This window comes from Myxocyprinus asiaticus, chromosome 29 (genome assembly GCF_019703515.2).
Source record: "Myxocyprinus asiaticus isolate MX2 ecotype Aquarium Trade chromosome 29, UBuf_Myxa_2, whole genome shotgun sequence".
Taxonomy (NCBI): domain Eukaryota; kingdom Metazoa; phylum Chordata; class Actinopteri; order Cypriniformes; family Catostomidae; genus Myxocyprinus; species Myxocyprinus asiaticus.
The window spans coordinates 15,556,796-15,569,681 of record NC_059372.1 but is presented as its reverse complement, the minus strand read 5'-3'; the positions used below and the strand labels follow the sequence as shown (position 1 = coordinate 15,569,681).

Here is a 12,886-nt window from a genome sequence, read left to right as displayed (position 1 = left end):
TATGTCAGAACATGACAGAAACTTGTGCCAGCATTTTGAGTGAGTGAACAAGAGAGAGTGACTTTATCAGGGAAATGATGAACAGAGAAAATAGAGAAAGCAATAGATCTTGGATGTACAGATTTCTGGCTCATCCAAACAGAACTGGGTTTGATGGGAGGATTTTATCACTCTCTGGCTGCTCTTGTATCTTTGAGAGAGTTTTACATGCACAGATACAGGCAGGTCGCTTACGGGAGATGACTCTTAAACTGTCACTGACTCATTCTAGCAAGAAAAAGTTCGGCACAGTAAAACACTCTAAGCAAAACTGCACTACTGCTTTCACTCTCTCATGTTGTCTAAAGTCCACTCACTCCTTCATTTCAACCACTGCCAGAACTTCACTTTGTTTACACAGCTAAATTCATCAAGGGGAGTGTGAGTGTAGTTTGGTCATTTTCTTTGGCAGCAATTTTCATCATAAAAATTGAGGGAAACATTAAGTCCTAAAAACATAAATTCTCTAAGATGAAGGATGGTGACCTGCTCTACGAGGTCTGGCCTGTTTTTAAAAAGAGCGTTGGTCCTCTGTTGAACTTTGACGTTATTGGTGTGTTTGTGTCTGTACCTGTTGTGTGGTAAAGTTGCCTGGATTGGAGTTGTTGGAAGTGTAGAGACCTGGAGAGGTTGTAAAACCTGACCCTGCTGAGAGAAAGAAAATGAAGTGCAGTCAACACTCATTCAACGTTAAAATATATGTGACAGGTGTTTTGCCTCATCACAGATCTCAACAAGGCACTGCTTTAAAAAACAATCAGATATTTCCACCTAATCACATCACACATCTGATTGGGCATCTAAATTCTGCAATTTCAGAATTATGTTTTCATTGAAGACAAAGTCTAACACCAACATCAGTTGCATCTACATCCCAAACAACCTCATTTCACGGATGCTTTAACTGAACAATAACAACCTGTGTGCGAGAATATACAAACTACAAACTTATAAATGAATTCAAGAAGTTTTGTTCTAGCCTCAAATGTGGACTGATGTCAAAGAGTTGATAAAACTTTGAAAAATTTCAGCAGCAAAATTGCAGGCAAGATCCAACAACATACCGTCAGCCACTCCAGTGAGATGCTAGGTGTTGACATTTTGGGTGCCATGCCTCGAAGTACAAACCGAAATGAGTACCAGATGGGTAACACTGGATTGTACAATATTCATGATAAGACCTATATATGCATACTGACCTGGCATCTGATAGGGCGAGTAAGCTGTCTGTCCTGGCTGAGGCGTGGTAAATCCAGGACTATAGCTGAGCCCTGATTGGAGGGTTGACTGGGTCTGGGTGAGTCCTCCCTCTGTCTTTATTCCCGGCAACATCACCCCCAAATCTGTAGCTCAAGAGCAAAAGAGAGGGCCTGTCAATCAAACTGGATTGAATATTAAAATCCTTAGAGAAACAGCTAGGAATATACAAACACAACAACAAATACACGTCTACACATACTCTCATCTTCCAACATTTTAACAATGATTAAGGATCTACCATAAGTGGAGAGGCCATAAGGTGGAGTAGTTTGAGAGTAGGGCGTGTAAACTGTTGACTGCTGCATGCTACTGAACTGTGATTGGCCAGTGTAGGCTGACATGGGAGGAGCTACCGGGGTAGACAGTATATGGGGGTAAGGCCTGCAAATAAAACACAAAATTTAAAACATTCAGATTTTGAGTAGATGTTTAGATATGTGAATGACTGGGTGCGCGTGTGTGTGGAAAGAAACTCACTTTGAGGGGTAGAGAGGAGGTGAATACTGGTGAGCCGGCCGAGGGCTAAATCCACTGCTGCTTATAACTACGCATAAAAAGAAAATACATTTAATAGTTAAAAGAGATCATATAGATCATTTCTTATCACATATACTTCCATAACCATAAATAAAGGCACTTTTAAAGCCAAAAAGGCAAATACATTTTAAATGTTTTAAAGGCAAAAAATATTTTTCTTCTCTCTACTTTTCCAAAGTTACACTCTGTTGTTGTGTTTGTACAAATCTGGTTTACTGGTTTACTAAAACTGTTGCCTTTTTAATGATATTTTAAGTTGCTTTGGATAAAATAAATGAATGTATATTTCTAAAGATGATGATTTCTAATTTAAGTAAATAAACCAACAACAGTAGATGAACTGAATAATTTTTACACACATATTTCTGTGATATATCAGTACTCAATACCGTGTGCCAGCTGTCATTTGCTTCACTGAATGTGTTCTTTATTACATATCGAAACCATAAAATAAAAAGTGTGCTGGAATTCTTCCATTCGAAGAGCATTTGCCAAGAACCTCCAATGCAAACCCAAACACACACACACATTCACACACATGCATATTATACTCCGATCAGCTACATCATGAAAACCACCTGCTTAATATTGTGTAGGTCCCCCTCGTGCCGCCAAACAGCGCCAACCCACATCTCAGAATAGCATTCTGAGATAATATTCTTCTCACCACAATTGTACAGAGCGGTTATCTGAGTTACCCTAGATGTTGTCAGTTCAAACCAGTCTGGCCATTCTCTGTTGACCTCTCTTTTTTGTTTTTGGCACCATTCAGAATAAATCCTAGAGATTTTTGTGTGTGAAACTCCCAGGAGATCAGCAGTTACAGAAATACTCAAACCAGCCCGTCTGGCACCAGACGAAAATCACCATTTCATGGGATTTTCATGCACAACAGTCTCTAGAATTTACTCAGAATGGTGCCAAAGACAAAAAACATCCAGTGAGTGGCAGTTCTGTGGACAGAAATGCCTTGTTGATGAGAGAGGTCAACAGAGAATGGCCAGATTGGTTTGAACGGACAAAATCTACGGTAACTCAGATAACTGCTCTGTACAATTGTGGTGAGAAGCATAGCATCTCAAAATGCTATTCTGAGATGTGGGTTGTCGCTGTTTTGGCGGCATGAGGGGGACCTACACAATATTAGGCAGGTGGTTTTAATGTTGTGGCTGATCGGTGTATGTGTGCTAACGCAAACACAGGATTTTATTGACGGCTCACAGTCTTTCTCTACAGCTGGATTCATTTTAACAAAAACACTCTAAAAACCAGTCTTCTGTCTACATCAAAGAGTATGCTGGTTTCCTCCTCTTGCCTCCCCAATCCTTTAATCCCTGTTTTGTCCACTGTCTCTTCATCTCCTTTCCTTAAATTCTTAATATGCCATAAACACATTTTTAAACTTATGATTACTTCCCTACTGGAGAGACGGGTGTTGCTGCTCACCAGAATATTTAGCATTTTGAATGCTGGTAAACTGGTGTCCCTGCCAGGCTTAAAATAATGTTCTGGGTTCAACAGTCAAGCTCAATCGACAGCATTTATTGCACAATGTTGATTACCATAAAAATAATTTAGACTCATCCCTCCTTTATTTAAAAACACAAATAACAAGTCTGAGTTACAGTGAGGCATGTACAATGGAAGTGAATGGGGCCAGTCCATAAACATTAAAAGTACAACCACAAGACGCAAACATTATATGTGTTAACATGATTCTAATGTGGAAAAATCAGGAATTTTCTGGCATTATGGCGTTTACCAGATTACCGGGTTTACTGGTGTTATGATGTCATGACAATGAAGTTTTAATATTGGATATAACTTTAAACAGATAAGGTTAGTACGAGATTTTATCACACTAAATTCATGTTAACGTACAATGTTTGCGTCTTGTGGCTATACTTCTGAAACAGTGTTTATTTACTGGCCAAGCTCACTTCCACTGTAAGTGCCCCACTGTAACAGTGATTTTTATTTTTTTTTAAATAAACAAAAGTCGAAATTATAAATTGTGGTAATCAACATTATACCACAAATGCTGTCGATTTAGCTCAACCTGAATCCAAAATATTCCTTTAATCAGCCAGACTACATTGGTGAACTATCTTCACCAGCTTGGTTTTTCAAGAGAATGGCATTGCTATGTTGGTCTACCAGCTAGACCAACACAAATACAGCAATAACCAGGACAAACCAGCTAAGACTAGCACAGAAATTTTTACTGGTATTGGTTGGTCTTTTCAGCAGTAGTTCTCTTCCTGAGATAAAAAAGTTTCCCAATATACTCAATAGTCAGGTTATGTGGCATCTTTCATTTTTGCGATTGAAAGCGAGGCTGTGAGGGATTGACGTTCATCTAAATATTCTAGATCACATCTAACTATTACAACCCATGTTTTTCTAAGTTTTGTGTTCACAGGAATTTTTTTTGCAATGCATATTTTTAATGTTTTGTCAGCTGAAAAAATGTATCAAACAGCACATCCCTCATTTTCAATTGTGAAAAATTAGATTAAGATCTATTCCTACTGTGAAAACAAATCATCAGAATAAACCATGATCAGACATGCTGTTGTCTTCTCTACAGAGACATCACAGTTCACTGTCAGCTCAAGCAAGTGCCTCAACCTTCTCTGCAGGGGACCGCATGGACAGCGGGTTTCTCAATCTATGATTGTATGTATGCGCTCTGATCTAAATAAAGAGTCTGTAGCTCTGATGACGTTAGCTCAAGGACAGTACAAAGATTGAGGGCTCAGAGCTTTCAGCAACTTGCCCAGCAGGATTACAGCAGGCATTCTCAATGCAGCACATGCAAGTGTGTGTGTGGATGTCTTACCTGACCCAGTATAAGTGTCCAGCCCTGTGTCTCCTGCTGAACTCACAGCCTCACTGCTGTTCAGAGGCTCTGATTTAACTTAAAGAGAAAAAGAGCAAGAAAGAGAAAAGACATTCTATAAACTGTCAAACTTTGATATACAAACCTCTAAACTTCTAAAAATCGAATAAACTCCAAGGTATTAGTAAAGCAACACTCTCTGATTTATGATTGATTTTTGATCAAAAGCTCCGGAAAACCGAAAACTCCAAAAGCACTGCACCCAAAGACACATAAACACATGCTTTATTATATACATACACTCAAACACATGCAGTATACCATTGTTCTTCATACTTGGGGCAGTGGGCGGAGTACTGCAGCCAAGCAACCAATCAGCCGTGTTTAGAATTGTCATGTTCTCTCCTGGGGGGATGGGGGTGGAGTCAGATGTACAGCATACTACATTGCAACAAATGATGCTAGACCTTCTATCAGAACTAAATGCACTCTTCTAACTCCTATTTTTGCAATTACTTTTAATCAACTCATCCCAAGGTGATTTTTAGTGAATGTATGAAGTCAGTTCCCCCTTGAGTTCACACAGATGTCCTAGCAGAGTAACCACAGGTGTAGTTCATCACATTCACTATGGACATGCTCCACTAAAGTTGTGGTCACACTAGGCTTTGAGCATGAGAAATTACTTCGGACACTGCAACGGCCAGGATATGATGTTATGCTCGAGGGCTTCTGGTTTAAAAAAAAATACTAAATCACAAATAACAAATAATAATGTATTCAAAATGTTAAAATATACCATCTACTCACTTGCCTGCAACATTTTAAAATATGCACCTTTGAAATATGGGGTCTGTTCCAAAATCTAGTGAGCTGCCTCACTGTATTCTGTGGCATCATCCTAACTGAAATGGAGCCTCAAGACACCGATTTGGAATGCTCTACATAGGCAGCAACTCGCAACTGATTTTAATACAGGTGACGAGAGAGGAATGACATGATACTCTAATGAGCACAAATATACATAGCACACACACACATTTTGGGTAAAATTTTGGGTAAAACATTTTTTTTATCGATACTTTTCCGTATTGAATGGATTCTAGAAATGTATCTCGCTTCACAAGCCATATTGGATTTAATTTTCCACGGAGCCCATCACAGTGCATTCTGGGACTGCCTTCCCAGGGAAGGATGCATACAATGCTACCTTAGATTTCAGCCAAAACAAGATATCTTAGCAGGCAGCATAATGAAGATACCAACCTTTTTTAACAGCCTTTGCATCAGGAGTATCTGTGATGTTTTGATCTTCTATGGGTCACACGTCTTCTCGTCATACGAATTTGCAGGTCAGAGTCAACTTGCATTTCCGGTCTAACCGTCTGTGAGGCTTAACTTTGTGGGACCATTGTACAATTTAAACAACTTGCCATACAATATTTTATGTAAATGTAAGTTCTGGGCAAAGTTATTTTTTATTTTTCATTTGCAAACATAGTGAATTTGACATCGAATTCCATTTTAATGAATGTTCAGGAAGGGCATAATCACTATTTTTCATGTTTCCTGAAAGGAATATTCCAGGTTCAATACAAGTAAATCTCAATCAACAGCATTTGTGGCATAATGTTGATTACAACAAAAATTAATTTTGACTTGCCAATCCATAAACATTAAAATACTCTGTGTTTCAAGCCACAAGACATAAACAATATGCATATTAACATCTCTTTAGTTTGATAAAATCACAAACAATCCATTTCTGTGTGAAGTTATATCCAATTTTACAACTTCGTTGCCATGACAACGTAATGTCAACAAATTGTAACAAGCGTCAGCGAGACAAACAGACCCAAATGCAGAAGAACAGTTCAAAGGATTTATTTACAATAAATATGAGCAGTCACTGAGTTGTCCGTGTAAAACCAGCTGACACGCAGCACACTGGAAAGCGTCCACACTCCCGACACGCGGGCAGAGACGAAGTATCCTCCCGCTAAAGATCCGCTGGCACGCAGCAAACTGGAAGGCAACCACACACCCGACACGCGGGCAACCAACAGATACACGAGACAGGACCAACTAGGCAAAGAGAGTGAGGTTAGTTCCTTAACAACAAACAGCTTACTATAATGAAGCTCATTCAGTCAACACTGAACTAGATTTAACATTCAACAAACCAGCAAAGGGCATGACACACAAGGGGATTAATATAGGCATGAACAATCAAGGGGCAGGTGCCGCTCGCCAGCTGAAAGTTGGCATGATAAGCATTCCCATGGAAACGCTGATTCCACGTGCCAGTGGCACCTGAAACACATGAGGACGAAAACATCAACACACTTGGAACAAAACAAACCGAACATGGAGCATGAGTGTCCAGATCCCGACACAGACCAAAATAAAACCAGACAGGAGGTCAGGATCCAGACACCATGCCCCGGACTCGAACAAGACAGACCGAAGAGCGCGTGGCGGTAACTCACAACCGGACCCATGCGCTCAAACAAAGAACATAAACGAAACACAAGACAGACAGGGAACGATGATGCCACAATCCCATCAGACAAAAACCCAACCTGACGAGGTGACAGGACCGTGACATCACCGGAGAATGCACGATGGTAACTCACACACGACAGTAACTCACACACGGTGGTAACCCACAACCGGACCCGTGCGCTCACACAAAGACAGGACACAAAACACAAGACAGAACCTGGGGCGATGATGTCACATGACACAAACATTAAAACCCTAAAACGACTGAAAAATGACACTTTACAGCTAAAATAATACATGAGTTTAAACAGAAGAATTAAAGGTGCACTCATTAACAGGGGCGGACTGGCCATAGGGAGAACCGGGACGTTTCCCGGTGGGCCGGCCACGAAACGGGGCCGAACGGCTGAAAGTTAACATTATGCCACAAAAGCTGTTGATTGAGCTTAACTTGTATTGAACCTAGAATATTTCTTTAAAAAGTAACTGACACTTTGCTAAGCTCCACCCCCTTGACTACCATTGCTCGCTCTGACAAGCTTTGCAGAACTTCCTATAGAAATGAATGGGAGATTGCCTTGAATGCCATGTTTTTTTGCTAAATATTCTCATAAACGGAATTGATAATATTCTTACATGGGCTGTAATGAAGATTTTAAAGCATATTTATCTGGTGTTTATTGTAAAAGAAATGGTTAAATTACACAGTAATTTGATTGAAAACTGTGGAGACTGTAAATCAGAATTGAGGCAGACGATTATCACAGTCACTTAAAAAGCGTTATTTGATGGCGATTACACACCTGATAACATTAGTGTAAGTGAACTGAACTTCTCATAACGTCTCATAACACTCTCGCTATGAACTCTTTATTTACTATCGACTTTACTAAGACCTGAATCAATTCATGAATTAATTTAAGTTATTAGCTTTAATTTACCTTGGAGCAAATGTAGGTATCCTTGATGATGTTATACATGTTCATTTGGGAATGAGGGCTGACACCGTTTAATCCATAGCATGCTCTTCTCGACATTTATTTAAAGATGTTAAAAAAAAGATCGAAAAAACACTGCGAGTATCCTCTCTGACCCAGCAACAGACCCAGACACAATGTTTTTCTTTTAACCCTTTTTGGGGATAATTTCAATAAAATTCCACTTAAAACTACATAACATTGCATCAAACACACATTACTCCCATAGATTCTCATTGGAAAAAAGCAAGCGCTTTTCAGAGAAGCAAAGGGTCAATTAGACAGAGTTAAGACAATATCCTACATTAAAAACATTCATACCTATCATCAAGTTTCCAATATCATATTTTGCCATGATCATTTTTTTATGACAGCTTTGTCAAGCCAAGGTACTGTGTGACAAAGATGCATTTGCAGAAAGATTTCTTTTAAATCTGTGTGTGTTTGTGTGTGTGTGTTAGAGAGAGAGAGAGAGAGAGAGAGAGAGAGAAGTCCTCTAAAGTAAGATGAATGAGGCTTCATAGGCAGTGGGATTCAAGTTGGGATATGTGTGTCTGTGTGGGTGGTTGTGTAGGCGGTTGGTTTGTGTGTGTATGTGTATATGTGTGTGAAGTGTGTGCATGGAGGGATCAGTCTAGGCTGTAAGTTGATGAGGTAGACAGAGGAGAATGTTGAATATGTCGTTGTTTTGGCAGAAGCACAGTCCCAGTCTGTGTGTGAATATGTGTGTGTGTGTGTCAAGCTGTTAAAATCATTAGCTGAGCTCTAATCAAAATGATTTACTGAGTTCGGCTCCTTTTCTCTTTCCTAGTCTTTCTCTTTTGTTTTATTCCAGCTACATCTCAAAAACAGATGAGATTACACACAACTTACACACATTTATGTACACACAGGCCACAGACAACATAGATCTCTCCAGAGACTCTAAGCTTAACTATCTCTCTTGTGTTTTGGATCACACAGTCATAGCCATAGATCAAACGATTGCCTGCTAGAGTGTTGAAAGTCTATTAAGCCTTGCATATGTTTGCTTAACGTTTTCTTCTTTAACGTTTGTTTAGTGTTTTCCTCCAGGAGAGAAAAGAGAGTGAGTGCATGTTGACATCAGAGAGAAAATGAGAGTTTAAATGCAGGAAATAGTTTTCTGCGCTCCCGCTGAAACACGCACAGAAAAGTGCTGGAAAACATTTCAACACAAAGACACTCATACACGCACATGTTTTTTTCTATTTTAATTAGGCCTGTATTTAGTGGATACAGGCAGAGAGACAGAGCATATTTGACCTTTGAGGTTAGTGAGCGCTCAATGCCGAGTCAGAACATCTCGACAAAGGACATCACCACTAATCCACCGAACCCACTGTGGACTGCACCAAAAACACCAGAACAAGAAACACTTTATCCAGACATCACACACCAGGACTTCTACCCCGCTTTCAATTACAGCATGAAAGTAGATGCTGTTGCATCAAAGCTGATTTCTAGTTCTAAAAGTTTGAAAGTGCCTGTTTATCAGCTAATATTGTATGGAATCGTAAATATATCTATCTATCCGTCCGTCCATCCATCTGTCTGTCTATCTATATATCTATCTATCTATCAACAGCTGAAGTCAGAAGTTTACATACACCTTAGCCAAATACATTTAAACTCAGTTTTTCACAATTCCTGACATTTAATCATAGAAATCATTCCCGGTCTTAGGTCAGTTAGGATCACGTCTTTATTTTAAGAATGTGAAATGTCAGAATAATAGTAGAGAGAATTATTTATTTCAGCTTTTATTTCTTTTATCACATTCCCAGTGGGTCAGAAGTTTACATACACTTTGTTAGTTTTTGGTAGCATTGCCTTTAAATTGTTTAACTTGGGTCAAACATTTTGAGCAGCCTTCCACAAGCTTCTCACAATAAGTTGCTGGAATTTTGGCCCATTCCTCCAGACAGAACTGGTGTAACTGAGTCAGGTTTGTAGGCCTCCTTGCTCGCACATGCTTTTTCAGTTCAGCCCAAAAATGTTCTAACAGATTGAGGTCAGGGCTTTGTGATGGCCACTCCAATACCTTGACTTTGTTGTCCTTAAGCCATTCTGCCACAACTTTGGAGGTATGCTTGGGGTCATTGACCATTTGGAAGACCCATTTGTGACCGAGCTTTAACATCCTGGCTGATGTCTTGAGATGTTGCTTCAATATATCCACATAATTTTCCTTCCTCATGATGCCATCTATTTTGTGAAGTGCACCAGTCCCACCTGCAGCAAAGCACCCCCACAACATGATGCTGCCACCCCCATGCGTCACGGTTGGGATGGTGTTCTTCGGCTTGCAAGCCTCACCCTTTTTCCTCCAGACATAACGATGGTCATTATGGCCAAAAAGTTCAATTTTTGTTTCATTAGACCAGAGGAAATTTCTCCAAAAAGTAAGATCTTTGTCCCCATGTGCACTTGCAAACTGTAGTCTGGTTTTTTTATGGCGGTTTTGGAGCAGTGGTTTCTTCCTTACTGAGCAGTCTTTCAGGTTATGTCGATATAGGACTCGTTTTACCGTGGATATAGATACTTGTCTACCTGTTTCCTCCAGCATCTTCACAAGGTCCTTTGCTGTTGTTCTGGGATTGATCTGCACTTTTTGCACCAAACTACGTTCATCTCTAGGAGACAGAATGTGTCATTGTGTTTATTCTTGCGTACTATTGTTTATACAGATGAACGTGGTACCTTAAGGCGTTTGGAAATTGCTCCCAAGAATGAACCAGACTTTTTGTCTGAGGTCTTGGCTGATTTCTTTTGATTTTCCCATGATGTCAAGGAAAGAGGCACTGAGTTTGAAGGTAGGCCTTAAAATACATCCACAGGTACACCTCCAATTGACTCCAATTAGCCAATCAGAAGCTTATTGGCTAATTGCCTAAAGACTTGACATCATTTTCTGGAATATTCCAATCTGCTTAAAGGCACAGTTAACTTAGTGTACGTAAACTTCTGACCCACTGGAATTGTGATATAGTCAATTAAAAGTGAAACAATCTGTCTGTAAACAATTTTTGGAAAAATTACTCACAAATTCATGCACAAAGTAGTTGTCCTAAACGACTTGGCAAAACTATAGTTTACTAATATGAAATCTGTGGAGTGGTTAAATTAGTTTTATTGTGTATGTAAACTTCTGTCTTCAACTGTATCTGTCTATCTATCTGTCCATCCGTCCGTCCGTCCATCCATCTATCCTTTCTTTCTTTCTGTTTGTTTTCTACACTCTTGTTTTTCTCACCTCCTGTTCCATTGGTTGTGATGCTGTTGCTGAGGATATTTTTGTCCAGTTTGGAAGTGCTGTCATTGCCACTGTTAACAGAGTGCTGAGGGTCTGTTAGTTCCTGCATTACCAATCCCCTGTGACAAACACATATATCTGTGTTAAAGACAAATGTCTTATATACAAACAAGTCATCATTCAAAAACTCACAGCATAAAAACACTCACAGTTGGAGAACCAGCCCTATATGCTGATTAAGAGAAACATTTTATTGCTCTTTATTGCTTTATTTCATTTGAGTATCAACTTTGTCTCAGATGTTTCTCCTAAAATTCCTTAGGAGAAATAAAACAGAAGTAAAGGATTGTATCAGACAGTATCAGGTTGTATTGTGAAGCAGGGTATGGGGTGTGTGTGTGTGGCTGTACTTGCTAGTCTTGATTACGAGGGGGTGGGGGGTGGGGGGGACGGACTATGCCCCTGCCCCTACAACTGCACTGTTATACATTTAAATATGGCAAGTTATGTTGTAATGTATTTCATAATACACAGATCATCTCACCATCATAATTTATATCATAGAGAGAAAAAAGCTGAAAAAACACACATAAAACCTGTTTCTATTATGACGTAATGTCAATCTGTCATATAAAGTCAAATACACAGCTGCTCCTTTATCTCGGTTTATAGCATAAACATCTGTGTGAACATTGTATCAAAAAGTAGAGAGCCTAGAGACACACTGGCAAGAAAGACAGCCATGTTTTGTCCAGGTAATGTGAAGCTGTCTGCTTTACACCCACTCACACACAATGACTTTAACATCCCCCGCTCTCCATCTGTCTTTATGTGCATAAAATCACTTACTCCCACAGTTCCCTGTCATAGCCACTCATAAATAATACACTAAATGCATATCACTGAATATTCATTCTGCTGTGTGATTGTCCATATGTGTGTGTGAGAGTGTGTGTCCACATTACCTGTTGTCTACTGGGTCTGCAGCATGGGAATCAGTGGTAGATATCTTAATCTGTGAAAAGACCAGAGGAAAGAGTTGATGTATTGGTTTCTGAGCCAAACATTCATACTGACTGCTAGTGTGTGAAGAAAACTTTCAGTTCCCAGTTTGTAGTGACTTTTCAAGGGACTATAATTGGGGCAGACATTAGTTAAATAAAACAACTGAACATTTGAGAGCAATAACATAATTTTCTTTTCTCTATTGCAGATGCAAATTTTCAATGGTTTCACAAAATCTTAAGAGATAGAATACTAAAAAGGTTACGAATAATGATAAAATAACTATTTAAAAATAACAAAAATCATTATGTAACAAATCAGAATCACTTTTATTTGCCAATACTTGTACTTGTTTCGTATTTACCTTGGTCCCAAATATGTGTAGAAAAAATTGTTAACCATTATACTCCAAGCATGAGCAGCTCTCATGGAGACAGACTGCCCTCA

The 12,886-nt window shown here is 39.3% G+C and overlaps 1 protein-coding gene across 11 annotated transcripts in view; it reads right to left on the bottom strand.

The window, feature by feature from the left end:
- The window catches only part of eya4 (EYA transcriptional coactivator and phosphatase 4), a 59,809-nt gene that overhangs the window by 24,046 nt on the left and 22,877 nt on the right, over positions 1–12,886 (bottom strand). For 3 of the 11 annotated variants that reach the window (XM_051662939.1, XM_051662937.1, XM_051662941.1), the window contains exons 3-10: positions 12,400–12,449; positions 11,435–11,553; positions 5,000–5,083; positions 4,679–4,756; positions 1,777–1,843; positions 1,538–1,680; positions 1,239–1,388; positions 611–687 (exon numbers count right to left, since the gene is read on the bottom strand). In XM_051662939.1, coding sequence (XP_051518899.1) covers positions 611–687; positions 1,239–1,388; positions 1,538–1,680; positions 1,777–1,843; positions 4,679–4,756; positions 5,000–5,083; positions 11,435–11,553; positions 12,400–12,449 — 768 coding nt within the window. The remainder of the gene's footprint in view (positions 1–610; positions 688–1,238; positions 1,389–1,537; positions 1,681–1,776; positions 1,844–4,678; positions 4,757–4,999; positions 5,084–11,434; positions 11,554–12,399; positions 12,450–12,886) is intronic. The other 8 variants (XM_051662944.1, XM_051662943.1, XM_051662940.1 and 5 more) reach the window with 7 other exon arrangements.